Source organism: Bacillus rossius, chromosome 1 (assembly GCF_032445375.1).
Source record: "Bacillus rossius redtenbacheri isolate Brsri chromosome 1, Brsri_v3, whole genome shotgun sequence".
NCBI classification, from domain to species: domain Eukaryota; kingdom Metazoa; phylum Arthropoda; class Insecta; order Phasmatodea; family Bacillidae; genus Bacillus; species Bacillus rossius.
The window spans coordinates 305,793,591-305,806,245 of NC_086330.1; the positions used below are offsets into that span (position 1 = coordinate 305,793,591).

Here is a 12,655-nt window from a genome sequence, read left to right on the forward strand (position 1 = left end):
AAATTATTTCTTATTGCTGTAAAAATTATAAAGAAATGTTCATGCTTTTAGCTTTTCAGCATGGAAACAGCTGCAGCTTTGAAGTTTTACAGTAACAAGCCTGGTCTAGAAAATATTTCTGGCACCGTAAATTACATAGAAAAAGTTGCACAAGTTTATTCCATACTAGACAACAACAAACCATGGAAAGGCCTGACTGTTGGATCAAATGAAAAAGATAAAACTCTAAATTTTGAAATATTTCAATATTATATCTGTACATAACAAATAGGCTACTCAGAATTATTTGTTTAGTTAATTTTTATAATAACTGATATAAAAACAATACAGTAATAACTTAACATTAAAAGAAATATTTGCTTCTATTCATAAACTGCACTTTATTTTTATTAAGATTTTCCTGTATTGAAACATGAAAAATACTTAATGATTCTTTATTTCTTATGTAGACACTTCTTGGTTTCTTGAAGTATATTGACACGTGGGAATTATCTACCAAATATCAGCCAGAATTGTTTCTTTCACCATCAACAGCCTGTGGAATAAGAGTAACGATAACATCAATCATTGAGTTGTCACATACACTTAATTCTATTGGCTTTAGTTACCTTCTCACATCAAAGGTCAACCAAAACATATTGGAGGTATGTATTATTTAAAAAAAATTCATTGCTGATTTTTTAAAGCAAATAATAGCTAATTAACTAATCCTTATGTGATTTCTATAGGAAAAGTTCAATATTGCAATTGGAATTTAATTTTTTTGCCTTATAAAATTTTCAATAACTATATTTGGGACCTCAGAAAAAATGTTATGAAATGCAGGAAAGTAATCAGTGTTGAAAATGAAAAATAGGGACAAATTTATGGACATATAAATTGTGGCATTCCCTGCCTCTGAGCACCTGGTGACGACAGAGAGGGCAGGAGCAAGAGACTACATGCCAAGGGACAAATTAATTCTAGTGCAGTCTTAGTAATACAAATACACATATTATTTCACTGATTTTTCCAGCACAATATTTAAAAACAATCAGCTAGTAATTTTAAAACGTGATAGTTACAATTGCTTATATTACTTCTCTAAAACATGTGTTTTGACTTCAGTGAAATTCCATTGAAACATAAAAAATACAGCTTTGGTACTTCATTATAAAAGTTCACAATTTGAAAACATATTACATGGATATAGAATTATATGTTTCAATTAAGTGTGGTACTTTGCAATGATATTTCAATTTAAATAACAAATAATTAAATTGCGGCCATCACTTACAGCATAATAAATAAGTAAATTAAATATAACAAATCCAACTTAAAACCTTTACTCATATCTACATGGTGTATTCTCCACTCTTATGAAGGCAGCCATGTGGTTGAAAATTTGAATTGTTTTGTTTTGTCCCGTTTCCATTTTAATACCTAAGGCCTGTATTACACTATCATATTCAAATGACATAGATCTATTATCATATATATGATGAGCACACATGATTGAAAGATATTATCAAATACTTTTTTGTGCTATTACACTAGGTAATATATTTGATCATATATGTACTGTAACAAAATGGATTCACAACTTGTTGCTGCTGGTGCTTGTGTCAGTGCTATAATTACAATTGCATTATTGCTCAAACAACTGAAGAACAAAAAAAAGAAGCGAGTGTGGGTTAGGCCATGGATTGGAAGACGGAAGATGTTTGGCATTCATAATAATTTACTGAAAGAACTTCAATATGAAGATCCCAAGCACTATGAAAATTATTTAAGAATGGATGAAAATACTTTTAATTTTGTAGTATCCAAAGTGTCTAAGTTAATTTCGAAGGAAGATACCCACATGAGAAGTAGTATTAGTGTGCAAGACTGGCTTATGGTAACTCTTAGATTTTTAGCAACCGGTGAATCATATTCTAGCTTACAGTACAGTAGTCGAATACCTCAATGCACACTTTCCATTATTATTCCAGAAACATGTAAGGCTATTTATGAATCAATGAAGGACGAGTTTTTTAAGGTAAGAAAATATTTTATTACAACAATAGATTTATGTACAATGTTCAATAGAGGTAATAGCTTTTAATTGTTATCAACAGAATTTGTACTGAGAGCATTTGCTTGTTGGAATGCTGTATGAACATCTGCTGATGACATTCAGGAAGAGTTGTCAGCATTCTCCGGGGAACCAACCATTACTTCACTCTGGTCTGATACTACTGTCCACTGACTTGTGGAGGACGTTGAATCACTAGGAACCATTATGGTTGTTAGTGATTGATCATCGATTGCGTCCCATATTTCCATCACTGCATGTTGAATCTTTCGTTTTGCCATCCTGAATGTGTAATCATTACTAGCTTCTTTAATTGCCCGAAGTTCAGATATTACAAAATTGCCAAATGCCTCACATTCATCAACATTTATCGAGCCCTCCGGTTTTTGAACTGCAAGCTTTGCCATTTCTTTCATTGTATGAGATGCTTGGGATAAAAGTGAATCATAAGAATCAGAGTCTAATTTCCTTTTTTTTTTTGGCGGCATGTTTCATGTGTGATGTCGATGGTGTTCGCTGTGATTCTGTTATTTTGTAATGCATGTTTGTGTTGTTTTTCTCATTTTCTTGAGATGGCGATTGTTCTCGAGGTAATTGAAGTTCATCATGCAATGGGGTTTCTTGAAGATTCTGAAACAAATAACATTTGTTATATTATTTTTTCAAGTTCCAAGAACCTCTGAGGAATGGGAATTTGTAGCAAATGAGTTTGAGAAGAAATGGAATGTATACAATACAATAGGAGCAATGGATGGAAAACATATCCGTATAAAATGTCCCAAAAACAGTGGTTCACATTATTTTAATTACGAACATTTTAACAGCATCATACTGTTCGCTTTAGCTGATGCTAATTATAAATTCCTGTATGTTGATGTTGGGGCAAATGGCAGAGTTGGTGATGCTGGAGTGTTTGCCAACAGTACATTGAAACAATGTCTGAGTGACCGATCACTTTTAAATATTCCAAAAGATAGGAGACTGCCCAATTCAAATTTGGTATTACCTTTTGTTGTGCTTGCTGATGATGCATTTCCTTTACGTCACAACATTATGAAGCCCTACCCATTGAAAAATATTACCAAGGAAGAAAGAATATTCAATTACAGATTGTCTCGTGGAAGACGAATGATCGAAAGTAGTTTTGGAATCTTGGCAACTCGTTTCCGTGTGTTTTTAACAACTATTAATTTACCACCAGATAAAGTAAAGTTAATTGTGCTTGCTGCTTGCACATTACACAATATGCTGGTTGAAAAACGAAAGCACATATATACTCATACAGACTTTCGAACTGTTGAGTTAGGTGGTCATTGTTTTATTGAACCATTTACTGAAGAAGTGTGTCAACAAATGCAGCCTATACAACAACAAAGAAATTTTGGTCATAATGCGACATGGTACTGAAATACGTAATGACTTCAAAACATTTTACAATGGGCCAGGAAAGGTTCCATGGCAAGATAACTACATAGGAGGCAACTAACTAAGTACAGTACTTACATACATAACTTACATTTTGTTCTTCAATGGACGGATTTTGTGAAATTTCCACAGTACATAGTGATTCATCTGGTGTTAGTGATGCATCCAGAAAATTTAACATTGGAAACCAATAAGCCATCGGTTTGAAAACACTGTCTGCATTTGCTCCGCTTTTCATGCTTTTAAGTATCTGTAATAGAACAGAACAAAAGTGTTAAAAAAAACTGTTATTTGTTTAGCTCAATACTAGTCTCTTCGTCACTTGTTATTCAAGGATATGATATGTAAGTACTGCTTCATGTTTACGTTTACATTAGAGACGTGCGAGTCTCGTTAATATCGAGAAATTATCGAGATCAAAATATTCTCGATTTCGTCTCGAGAACATTTTAGAATTTCCGAGAATTTCGAGAATTTGAATTGCTTAGCTGATTGTCTACTTATGCATTTAAATAAAACGAAGTTTTTACTTACACGTAAAAAAAGAGCTACTAGGTACTTAAAATAAAAACTTGAATTAGTCACCACATGCCGACATAAAACAGTGTATGTTCTATTGTTTATTTTCCACGTTCACGTAAATTTTTTTCGAAACAGTGACGTTTCACAATACAAACGAACACCAATACATGTCGCACTTTAAAAATATATCATATTTTGAAAGAACGTCGCTTGGATCGCTAGCAACAACGGCACGGATACGGCAAGAAGTGAACACTCACTGTTTGTGTGTCCCGTAATCTATGGAAAGAGCTCAATACTTTGTTTATTTTCTTTTTGGGGTTAAGTTTAGTTTAAATTACCGGGAAATAAAAGATTGTGCCAGTTTTTTTATTATTATTTTCAGCGCTAATACATGTAATTATTAGAATGGCTGATAGTTCTGGAAATGTTCAAGACCGTAAATTGTCGCACATTTGGAAATTTTATGAAAAACGAAAGGGTGAGGGTGAGTGCAAAGTGTGCAAAAAACGTATTCAGACGCCTACTGGTTCAACAAGTGGTCTCTTACGACACTTGAAACTTCATCCAGCCGCCGAAAAGAATTATTTGGATTTAACAAAGGAAAAAGCTACAAAACAAAAAGAAAATTCTTATAGACAGTTATCAATTCAAGACTGTGTCACAAAGAAACAAAAAGTTAGCGAAGCTAGAAAAACCATAATTGACAGGAAAATTGGTGCAATGATGGCATGTGATTTTCAGCCATACAGCATTGTAGAGGATCGCGGATTTAAAGGACTGCTCAATGAACTAGAACCAGGTTATGAAGTACCATCTCGCACTACATTTTCCAGGTCTATTGTACCAAAAATTTACCGTGAAGAAAAAGCCAAACTTGCAGAAGAAATAAAGACAGATGTTGATGATGGACTTCAGTCTGTTTCATTTACTACTGACATGTGGTCATCCGCAAGGCAGGACAGTTTTATTTCTCTCACAAGTCACTATTTGACAAAAGACTTTGAGTTGAAATATCATGTCCTTGGAAATTACCACTTTTCAGGTTCGCACACTGCTCTGGCAATCCAAGAGAAGTTGACAGCAGCTATAGAGGAATGGAATTTTCCCACCAATTCAATTCCATTGTACGTAGTTACAGATAATGCTAAGAATTTCACAGCTGCCATAAACAAAACATCATGGATTCACACACGGTGTTTTGCCCACACACTACAGTTGGCAGTTCAAGATGCTAAAAGTGAACACAATGTTGCAGACCTTCTAGCAAAAGGCCGGGCAATCGTGGGACATTATCGCCACAGCAATATTGCTCGAGAAAGGCTTCATGCTCTGCAGCTAAAGTTGAGCAAACCTGTACACGAGCTGTTACCAATGGTGCCGACAAGATGGAACAGTGAGTTTACAATGCTCTCCCGCCTTGTTGAGCAGCAGGTACCCTTATCTGCAGATCTAGGAGATTCAATGGCAGTAGAAAATTTTACATTGAGTGAGTGGAAACTTGCTGCTAATGTAGTAAGTGTGTTACAGCCAATAGAACAAGCCACAAGAGAGCTGTGTTATTCTAAATTTCCCACTATCTCTTCCAAAATACCTTTGCTGTATGGCATTGAGGCAACACTTTCTAACTATGTTGAAGAACAAAGTAACCCTGGAATTGCATTTGCTATTTCTCTTCAGAAAAGTATTAAATCTAGGTTTCCGTTGTACACAACAGTAAAAGAAGACATGATTGCAATGGTACTTGACCCACGCTTCAAAAACATTTTGCTGCAAGATCACGAAAATCTTATTTGTGTGCAGCGTATTACTTCAGATCTCAAAGTGGTTGTTGATAAAAAAACAGCATCTGTTCCAGAAGAAAATCCATCAGATACAGTTGAAGCCAGCTGTTCTCTGTGGAATACTTTTGAACATCTGAAGAAATCAAGCTGTTCCTCAGTAAAGTCACCAAGAGTTGAAAATGAACTTACCATTTATCTTGGTGAAAATGTTATCCCCCGATCAAGTGACCCTCTTATGTGGTGGCAGCAGAACCAGTCACGTTTCCCTGCGCTTGCCAGAGTCGCAAGAAAATATTTAGCCATACCAGCCACGCAGGTGGAAAGCGAAAGGCTTTTCAGAAGTGCTGGTAACACTGTTACATCCAGAAGAGAGAATCTGTTGGCCGAAAATATAGAGCAGCTTGTCTTTTTAAACAGCAGATTTTAAATGTGACCTACCAAATAAAGTTGACTGTTTTCAATAATAGGCTATTGAAATGATCATGTGACTACAGTGCAGGACTATTTATTTTTGTGGATTCATTTTTGTAAATGTATATTTTATAGCATATATGTAGTCCTTTCATTTCTTTCATTAAATAGCTTATGCATGTAAAACTGTTGATATTTGCACATCAAGAATTACAAAGAACTCAAGAGGAAAGAGTAGGGTGGGCCCAATTTATTGCATCTAAAATCTCGTTGAGGAAAACTTCACTGACACCAAATTTCAATTTTGAAATAAGAAAAAAAAAACTGTATTCTCGATCTCGTCTCGGTTCTCGAGAATTTTAGTATTTGTGTCTCGATCTCGTCTCGGTTTTTGAAAAGGACTTCTCGCACATCTCTAGTTTACATAACATGCAAGGTTTTAATAAAGGAGTCAATATTTTTAACTCCATGAACATTTACAAATGTAGGCCTACATCAGAAAACAATTTTAAAAAAGGTAATGCTTATCTGTGCTATTAAATTATTTATTGGAAATGGGTGAGGGGAACAATTTCAAATACTCTAATTATGTATGAAGTTATTGTCTACAATATATCAAAATGTGACTTATTTTAATAAATATTCAATGCGATTCTAGCCTAATTATATAAAAACCAATTTATTTATTTTAAAAATTAATGAACCAGGGAAATCGGGTAAAAGTTCCTTATCGTGTACCCAAATATAACCCTCGATCCTGATGGTATATTCCTGTACATTTTTATCCTGCGGTACATGATGCTTGCTGGTTTGATATAGCCCATAAATAGATCTTGTACATACCAAAAACATGTTAAAAAAACCATTAGGAACGGTTTGTTAGGTTAATATAGTTACAGTAAAAATACTTAAAAATGATTTTGGATTGTTTATTATGTCAGTATAGGTACATTGAAAATATGTAAACAATATCAAGAGATATGTCTACTTGGATACGTGATACAGAACTTTAACCGGAAATTGTTTGAAACCAAAACTAACAAGCATTGTCATCGAGAATACAAATACATTTCAAATTTTAAGTTTTTGTCTCGAAAGAGGTTAGTTTATTTTGTGTTGCAAGGTTTTCCCCAATATTAGCAAGTTAAAGAAAATCATTTACAAATGATAAAAACTATTGTTCTTACCTTTGCCTTTTCAGCTGCATACTGACATCTCAATCCATTAATTTTTTCCTCACGTCTTCCACTGTACAACCTTGATTTATGTCCTCGGCGATAGACTTACATATAGCTACACGCATGCTTCTATTTTTATAGTCGTTATGTTTTGCGTTGTACAACATTTCGTGCGAATCGTATTGTGCAATTAGCATTTTGGTCGCCGCTATTGTCCAATGGAACTTTTCACCTGCCATGTTTACCTTAAAATATTATCAAAGGTTCTCGCTCCTAGAACATATTATCATAGACATATGATCATATTTCAACTATTATCATAGATTGTACATTACACAGTCATATTTTTCATCAAATAAATTTGATAATAGATCTATGTCATATGAATATGATAGTGTAATACAGGCCTAATAGGTAATTCTTATAGTTCTGCAACATACACATAAAACTTGTGTGTCTTAAGTAACACATCACAAAATATTAATGCTGATAACCTGTTTTTGTCACTTTTTGCAGCACTTCTTTGGTTTTATACAGCAGTGCAATGATGTTAATATACATCCCAGCACCAGAGAATTTCTATTTTCAACAAGACTGTTATCAGTATACAATTTGGCAAAACCATCCAAAAATGGAAATTGTCCAACTGACACTGAGACTCAGTTACAAGTATTGACGACACTGGAAGACATTGCTAACGTTGAGATAAATAAACCAAATGTAATTGATGAAGAGCTGGACAAATGGCTACAATCCATTATAGAGGAAAATTTTTAGAGAATGCTAAAAATAGTAATTGTTTTACTCATAAGTAACAGTTACAAGAAGTTATGCCCAGATTATGAAGTGGTGCATAATTGATTCCCTGACATAGACTACATATAAGTATTTGCAAAATGTCTAATTTGGAATCCTACATCATATTCTATTTCTCTGTATCACAGACAAATAATACCAAAATCAGTTTTCTTGTTATTAAACATGAGATATAAATCTTTCACTGTATTTACAAACAGAATATAACTTTAGTCAGTAAATAGGTTCAAAATTTTTAATGTACAATGAAATTGTATTACAGTAACCCAGTTCATATGGCATGAATCCCATAAATAATTAACTGCATTAAAAAAAATGAAAGTTGTTTCAACCTTAAATGTAAGATATCACTACAGTGTACCCACCGAAACTTAACTTTCGAAATATCTTCCTTTAAGCTAGAGCCTAAGAGACTCTTCCTAAATAAAGCAAGGATGTAATCATTTAAACTGCTAAAAATGTAGACCCCATATAATAAATCACACAAAAATTTTTTTTTTATAAATGTTGAACAAAATATTTCGGCATTGAACCCTTCAAAAAGTAAACCAAACATTCTAACCTAACCAATCATTCACTCCATTTCACAGTAATTTTAATGTAGCTAACCTAACGTTTCTACTTGTTAAAACAGTATACTACAATAACATAATGATTTCTTAAATAATTTTTAAAAAAATATGTCAAGAATTGTGATACTATGAAAATGGTTGGTTAGGTTATATTTAGTAAGCTACATTTAAAATACTTAAATAGTGGGTGTGGACAGTTGGTTAGGTTAGTCACATTACAATGATTGAGATATTAAAATGGTCAGTTGAGTTAGGCTAGCTACAAAAAAAAATAGTAAAATCGTTTAGTTAAGAACCGCCCCTTTAAACTACACATCCAATGGCATTGATTGAATTATTTAATTTTTTTTTATTGAATATATTTGCCATCCTGCTTCACATAGTGTTAGCAGATTAAGCACAAAAGGAACAACCATTTACCTAACACATTTTAACCCTATTTCAAATTTCTAAACAAGCACAAATGCTGCAAGTAGATGGGTGCACCATACACGCTCACTACACTCATAGTTTTGAAAACAAAATTTCCCAGTGAAGCAATAAACAGTTGGAGAAAAAAAATTATTTTTCTCTTAAATATTAATAAATCACCAATGTTTTGTATCCGTAAATGTTAAATTCGAACTTGCTGTAGCTGATAATGGAATATGGGATGTAAATTGTATTAGTGGCATGAATAAAATTACGTTGTTAAGCTTGGAAAGACTGTTGCATATACGGAGAAATCAGTCGAATAATAACCAAGTGAAAGGTTGTTTATGTTACGCTTGCTATATTAACACATTAACAGCCAAGCATCGCAAATGCGACGCACGGAAATTTGTTTACATGTACCGTGCGTTGCGTTTGCGACAATCGTGCACGACTGCATTCGTCGATTCATCACTTGCCCAAGGATCGAGTTATCAAAGTTGCTATGCGGTACGGCGATAGCTGATGTTTCGACCTATCGATTCCAGCATTCCGCGTTTCAATTGCTGGCTAACAATGGAAACAAAGGCGTATCGAAAGTGAGTTATTTTTTCTCAGTTGAGTAAGATGGCGTCGGCAAACAAGCGGAGGTTTCGCGGTCGCGTAAAATTGCAAGGTACGAATATTTTTGATAGTTCGGGCAAGGAAAATGACGACACGGATAATAGTAGTAATATTTCAGACGTTGATTACGTTAGCGAGTCTGAAAGTTCATCGTAATCGTCAAAATGTGAAAGTGATGTTCCCGGTACGTCAAGTGCCGCACAAGTCATGAAAAAAAGTAAACAAGTTAAAAAAAATACTTAAAAAATCAGCCCCACGTCAGATACAGTACAACCCGGTTATAACATTCCCGTTTTTAACATTTTCCCGCCTATAACACCATAATTTCATGGTCCCGTCATTTCTCCATTTATCACAATGCTTTAATTTCCCGCCTGTAACAATATTAAAATTTCTACATTCCCGCCTTTAACGTTCAAATTTGCTTTGATAACTGCCACAATTTGCAGTATCCCTTCCTTCAAAGTCATAATTTAGAGCGAAACCATAGCTAGAAAATACAGCACGCATATACAAACATCAAATTGTCATACCCACCATTTTGGCCTCGGCTGGTATAATAGCACAAGCCCCAGGTGCGCCACCCCTCCTACACACTCTATGGGCAGGACATTTAGTTCGCCACCCGCCCCTAGATGGCAGACAAAGGGGAATGTAAAGTAAGGTGACTTTGTCTACCTGCCCCGTCTAACTCAGGGCAAATATGTAAATATATGGTGTTGTGACAAGAAACTGTTAATGATACAAGTGAATGTAAAGAGTTTTGTAAGTCGAATATGTATGCACAGGAAGGGTACAGATGTGCCCTCCCTACTGAATATGTACATATTTTGTATATTTACCCTGGCTGAGCTAAGCCAGGCAGAAAGCTCTTCCCAGTATTTCTGGGCCAATAAAAGTGACTGAATACTTGAGCAGTATTGTTTTAGGCAGCGACCTCTCTGGAGGACCGCTCCTCCCCCTTCCTTCCTCTGGTAGGCAGCGACCTCTCTGCAGGACCGCTCCTCCTCCTTCCTTCCTTCTCTGGTAGGCAGCGACCTCTCTGCAGGACTGCTCCTCCTCCTACCCTCCTCCTCTGGTAGGCAGCGACCTCTCTGGGGGACCGCTCCTACCACTCCCTGCTCTTGGGCAGCGACCTCTACTCGGGGACCGCTCCCACTCCTCTCCTCTCCTCTGCCCCTCCATGCCAAAAAGGGCCGGCCGCAAACGCTCTCGCCAGCAGGGAAGACCCGGGAAGGAGACCTCGGAGGAGCTGCTGAAGCCGTACCAGCGGGGCTATTTCACGGGGCCGACGGAACCCAGCCCTACCTACCATCCCGAGGTCCTTGGGCAGTACTCCCCTGTTCCCTACTCCCCAGAGCACTCGCCCTCTGCGCAATTCCTGTTCCCTCATCCCCCTACCCCCGTCTCACCTCCCAGCTCTCCTGCTCCTCCCCTCATCCCCATCGAAGTTCCTCCCCCTCCCAACCGCCGCCCCCCGAAGCCCTACACGGCCGGTGACAGCCCTCGGGACCCGCGGCCGCAACCCATCTCGGCCAGACTGGCTGCACGGCTGCAAGAGCTCTTCGGCCCAGACGCCTGATCGCGTCGCTCCTCGGGGGTTTTTACCCCCACCTAAACCACTCCAGGGTCCCCCGCAGAAGCCCGGGACAAGTCAAGATGTTTACATTTGAGTAGTTCACCATAGACGTGGTACACACGCACTCCACAACTTGCACCGGATCGACTATCAATATGGCGTCCTGTTCGCGCTTGTTAGCCTATGACTTGTTCCTTTATACTTATGATGCGCATTTTGTGCACTGATACATGGTCGGAAACAGTGCTACTATAGTCTATGGTGCTGGTTTTTATTTCAAAGGTTTAACATCTTGAGATGGTTAACTGTTCTATGGATATATTCACGGCTTTTGTTTGTGGTTAACCTTTACCGTATTTTTTTTTTTTTTAATTACTTATTGTAGTCACGGTCGTATTTAATTAAAATACGCCGTATTGAAATTTTATTCTTGTTTTTGTACGGTTATGATGGCCGATAAATATAAGCGAAAATATATTCTGTAGCTGAAAAAATTCAGTTTATTAACCAAGTGGACAGGAACCCCAACAAAACGCGTGTTGTGATTGCAAAAGAGTTGAATATTTCCGTTTCGACTCTGAACTGTATCGTACAAAACATTTTTTTTTCTTTAGCATATTATTAGGTATTATCTGTAAATAAAATTAACCAATTTTTAACTCTATTGCTGTACTTAGTGTAATACTCCTGTATTTTGTGTTGTTTTACCTATACTTTTTAATTTAATCAATCCACGCGTAATTTTTACAAAGTGAAGATTTCCTGCTTATAACATTTTCCTGCTTATAACATTTTTTTATGTTGGTCCCTTGGAGAATGTTATAACAGGGTTGTACTGTAATTGGACTAAAACAGATAAACTTCCTGTAAACATCCCATTCACAAGCGTGAGTGGTGTAAAAATCACTCCTCCAGAGCCCCTAAATAATGGCAACTTACCCCCTCCGAGACCTTTTGATTACCTCAAACTGTTTTTCACTGACGAGTTGATTGAGTTGTTTGTCACGCAAACAAATTCATATTATGAACAGCAGTTTCTTGTGCAGGGCACCATAACCCCTAATTCTTCTTTCAAAAACTGGACACCAGTAACAGAAACAGAAATGTGGCAGTTTTTGGGCTTCTTGTTGTTGATGGGCCAAGTCAAAAAACCAAAAATAACAGACTACTGGACTACGAGGGAAATTTACCATTCACCATTTTTGGGAAAATAATGAGTAGGAATAGGTTTCTTCAACTTCTGAACTTTCTGCACTTCAGTGACAACAGTAATGAAG

The 12,655-nt window shown here is 36.2% G+C and overlaps 1 protein-coding gene across 1 annotated transcript; it reads left to right on the top strand.

Moving 5' to 3' along the window:
- The first annotated feature begins 2,093 nt into the window (after positions 1-2,093).
- Positions 2,094-6,634, top strand: LOC134527860 (zinc finger BED domain-containing protein 4-like). The gene has a single exon (XM_063360836.1). It carries the CDS (start codon positions 4,412-4,414, stop codon positions 6,212-6,214), a length of 1,803 nt encoding a protein of 600 aa, XP_063216906.1. The 5' UTR covers positions 2,094-4,411; the 3' UTR covers positions 6,215-6,634.
- Positions 6,635-12,655: the final 6,021 nt, after the last annotated feature.